Below are 326 nucleotides of genomic sequence, written 5' to 3'. Positions count from 1 at the left end.
GTATGCCATGTCTCATCATTTTCTGGTTCTTCTGGTGCTTCATATTCCTCATCTGTAGTTGATTCATCATCTTCACTATCCGAATTGTTATTTTCAGCACTGTCAGCATCAGATTCAGACTCACTGTTGCTTGATCCACTATTCATTTCCTCAACAATCTTCAGCAGCCTAGCCTGATCTTTTTCCCAACTGTCCATTTTCTGTAAATATTGAATAAAACATTTTATTTTGTATTATTATTTATTGTATATTATATATATAATATATATTTATCATTTACATTATCATTATTTATTTATATTTCAAATGTAAAACCAAAAAAAAAA

General features: G+C 28.5%; 1 protein-coding gene across 1 annotated transcript in view; it reads right to left on the bottom strand.

Moving 5' to 3' along the window:
- Nucleotides 1-232, bottom strand: part of LOC109537875 (piggyBac transposable element-derived protein 4-like) — a gene marked incomplete in the record, with an annotated part of 2032 nt that extends 1800 nt beyond the window's left edge. Inside the window, 1 exon segment of the mRNA XM_048662189.1 lies at nucleotides 1-232. Coding sequence (XP_048518146.1) covers nucleotides 1-197 — 197 coding nt within the window.
- Between the last annotated feature and the right edge of the window lie 94 nt (nucleotides 233-326).

The sequence above is a fragment of the Dendroctonus ponderosae genome, unplaced genomic scaffold (genome assembly GCF_020466585.1).
Source record: "Dendroctonus ponderosae isolate FM_Combo_2020 unplaced genomic scaffold, Dpon_F_20191213v2 Dpon_F_20191213_10, whole genome shotgun sequence".
In the NCBI taxonomy this organism is placed as follows: domain Eukaryota; kingdom Metazoa; phylum Arthropoda; class Insecta; order Coleoptera; family Curculionidae; genus Dendroctonus; species Dendroctonus ponderosae.
Note: the sequence above shows the minus strand (reverse complement) of the source record. Positions and strands in the feature narration are given on the sequence as shown.